Source organism: Quercus suber, unplaced genomic scaffold, assembly GCF_002906115.3.
Source record: "Quercus suber isolate HL8 unplaced genomic scaffold, Cork oak 2.0 scaffold_427, whole genome shotgun sequence".
In the NCBI taxonomy this organism is placed as follows: Eukaryota; Viridiplantae; Streptophyta; class Magnoliopsida; order Fagales; family Fagaceae; genus Quercus; species Quercus suber.
The window spans coordinates 30,175-33,098 of record NW_027069878.1 but is presented as its reverse complement, the minus strand read 5'-3'; the positions used below and the strand labels follow the sequence as shown (position 1 = coordinate 33,098).

The following is a 2,924-nucleotide window of genomic DNA, read 5'->3' as shown; positions in this document are numbered from 1 at the left end:
AGGGTTGTAATGAGAGGGGAATATTTGAGATGTTTTGCTGGAGATGAGCTCTGAGGTATTTTTAGACCTAATATATATATATATCTATATATATATATATAGATGTCTCAATTTGAAATACTAAGAAGTATCAGTTAAAGTACTAGATAAATTACAAATCTCTTGTCACTAGAAAGTTAGTTTATCCAATTTAAGAATAACACAAAATCTCTATCTAATACTTTTTTTATTTTTTTTGATAATTCAAATAGTTATAAGGATTTTAACTTAGATGCTTTGTTGAAAATTTCCAAATTAAATTACAAGGTTCTTGATAGAATTTTCTTTTTTTTTAATAATAAACTTGAATATTTTCATTGAAAACATAATGAAATATTAATTAAGTTAGAAGATTCTTGATAACTTTGGAGTTAATCACAAATTCTGTTCTTTCTTTTCCTTTTCTTTTCTTAGAATTAACCAAATGCTGCATTTAATTGGGAGGTTAGAAAATTTATCGAAAAGAAAGTGACAAATAGAAAATTTATTGGAAAGAAAGTGACACGTAACGACTATAAACCGAAAGTAAGGTTGATATTTTTGTGATGGGCTATTATGGGACCCATTGTACACCTCACAAACATAACACAATCAAAGGTTTCAACAAGTCCATGATGGCTTAAGTGAGTCTGCTTTCGATTTTATAATAAACATATAAGAAAGGCATAGAAGCCTTTGGATGTTACAACGTTACAAACTTGTACAAAGAGAGTAAAATATACTCAAAACGGCAAAAGAGGAAAAGTATATATAAAAGTGAAAGGTTGAAGAAGAAGATCCACGGAAAGCAGCAAGGAAGATAATTCATATCTATAAGACTATAATGTCTCATGCTTGTCTTTTCTTCTTCAATATGCCTCATGCTCTCCCTGTCCATCCACATTCACAAAATCCCATAAAAATTAAAAGACAAATAATAAAAAAATTTCTAAAGAAAAATCCACACCTCAAAAGATGTAGCTTGAGAGACTAATTTTTTCACATTTTTTTTAATCATAAGAATGAAGAACATGCTTGGAAATAACATTTTTGGGATTGAAATTTTGGAAATGGTTAAAGGGTCACACTCACTTTCTTGGGGGTGATGAAATCCACAAACCTGTGCTTGCCCTTGTTGACAGTAGGGGACTTGGGGTGTGGTTGATCTCTCACCCCTCTATATTTCCTTATTTGTTCCCTCACATATCTGTCGTATAAGAAAGCTGCGCCTTTGAACTGTGGTAGAACCAGCCATGCCACGAACATAAGCTTCACATCATACCATATTGGTAACCTACAATACAATTCAAACCCAGAAACGCTTACTTAATAAAACTAATACTATACAGTAACATATTTTAGGCTGCAATAATAATAATAATCATTATGAAATTTCATATATATATATATATATATATTCTCACCACTCTAAAGCAGGTTGGAGAACCATCTCCATGAGAGTGAGGAATGAGTATATGATCCAATAAGCAAGCCACTGCTCATCATCCAGTTTTCCTGTGCTCTCTATGGCCACCACTGATGCATATCTGTGATATATTCAACCATGCATATATAATCAATAAGAAGTAAGAACCAAGTGTTAATCCCAAAAACTCTAGGATTTTTTTATTAAGTTTCAATAATACCAACCAAGTCTTGTCACAAAATTTTAGGATCTATTATAAATCCTTATTTATTATCCATGCAAATTGACCCCACCAAAAAAAAATATTCATTTCGTAATATAATTAGTAATTGGTTTCTTTAAGGAGATAAGCACAAAACACAATATGGAAAGCTAAAATGAAATATCAAATTTTAAGTATTTATACTCACAAGGGGTACAGCAATGTTACCACCGGCCTGCAAGAATCATCAAAAATATTGGAAATCAGATATTAAGAAACTTGTAGGTCAAATTGATAATTAAATAATAAAAATGAAATTGTCAAACACCACTAAAAATTACTTCACTTCATAAAAATATGTAAAACGCATTCATTTTTAAAACTTTGAATGATATGTAGATCCAAGATCCAAATTAAAAAACAAAACCTTAATATTATTGCTGAAAACACAAGCTTAATATATATATATAGATTGTGACATAAAATAAAAGCTTACTTACCCAGAAACTGAATGAACCTGAGTGACGAAAGTCCAGAATTTCCCCATTATTCTCTTCTTCAAGTGTGAAAGCAAGAAACAAAGCAAAGTATTTGTTGGTGAGTAAAGTGAAGAAGGTGTGGAGGTGGTGGTGGTGAAAGATCAATGTCAAATGAGAAAAACAGCACTCAGACAAAGAGATATTAATAAAGACAAATCAGGTGGCAAAAAAGTTGGTAATGTTCTGACTATGGAAGTGTGACTTATATATATCAGAAAAAGATGGTGCCACGTGGCATGATAAGAGAGAGTATCGGATTCTGCCTTAGACGCGTCGAACTAGCATCTAGCTAAGATTTCGCAATTAGCAACCGTCCAGATAGGTTTTTTTATTTTTATATATACTTTTATATACACATTAAAAGCTTAGTTATTTATTAAATGCTGGTCCTGCTATTTTTAATTAAATTTTAGTCACCCTTTATGATGGCAATGTTCTTTTCCTCAAGCACAAGCCTCGTGTTCGCTGTTTTTGATGTACACAGGTCGGTAACACACTAACACGTGCCGTCAGATAGGCAGGCCTGGTGATGAGTAGGACTGTAGGTCAATATATTCCAGATAAATCAAGACAAGTGCTTAGAAATTAGAAAAGGAAGCATGGTGACTACTGGCTTATTGATTATGTCGGCGGGTTTAGGAATTTTTTTAAAGGTGGATACTAAAAAACTTAAAATATACTAAATTTAATAAAAGAATAATTTAAATATATTAACGTCACAAAAAAAAAAAAACATAAA

General features: G+C 31.4%; 1 protein-coding gene across 2 annotated transcripts; it reads right to left on the bottom strand.

The window, feature by feature from the left end:
• Nucleotides 1–654: 654 nt before the first annotated feature.
• On the bottom strand, nucleotides 655–2,378 carry LOC112028152 (HVA22-like protein e). 2 transcript variants are annotated; one of them, XM_065761756.1, is made up of 5 exons: nucleotides 2,147–2,378; nucleotides 1,855–1,881; nucleotides 1,443–1,565; nucleotides 1,139–1,312; nucleotides 655–908 (listed from the first exon to the last, which is right to left on the bottom strand). In XM_065761756.1, the coding sequence occupies exons 1-5, from the start codon at nucleotides 2,191–2,193 to the stop codon at nucleotides 722–724; spliced, it is 558 nt and encodes a 185-aa protein (XP_065617828.1). In that variant the 5' UTR covers nucleotides 2,194–2,378; the 3' UTR covers nucleotides 655–721. The 2 variants fall into 2 exon arrangements, with proteins under 2 accessions (XP_065617828.1, XP_023916574.1); XM_024060806.2 differs by having other exon boundaries at nucleotides 768–908; nucleotides 1,111–1,312; nucleotides 2,147–2,376.
• Nucleotides 2,379–2,924: the final 546 nt, after the last annotated feature.

Excerpts from the sequence above, each read along its gene's own strand:
- LOC112028152 (XM_065761756.1), bottom strand. The coding sequence starts at position 2,193 with ATGGGGAAATTCTGGACTTTCGTCACTCAGGTTCATTCAGTTTCTGG. Across the intron at positions 1,882-2,146 it reads CAGGTTCATTCAGTTTCTGG|GCCGGTGGTAACATTGCTGT; the intron begins GTAAGTAAGCTT and ends TGATTCTTGCAG. Across the intron at positions 909-1,138 it reads GTCAACAAGGGCAAGCACAG|GGAGAGCATGAGGCATATTG; the intron begins GTTTGTGGATTT and ends GTGGATGGACAG.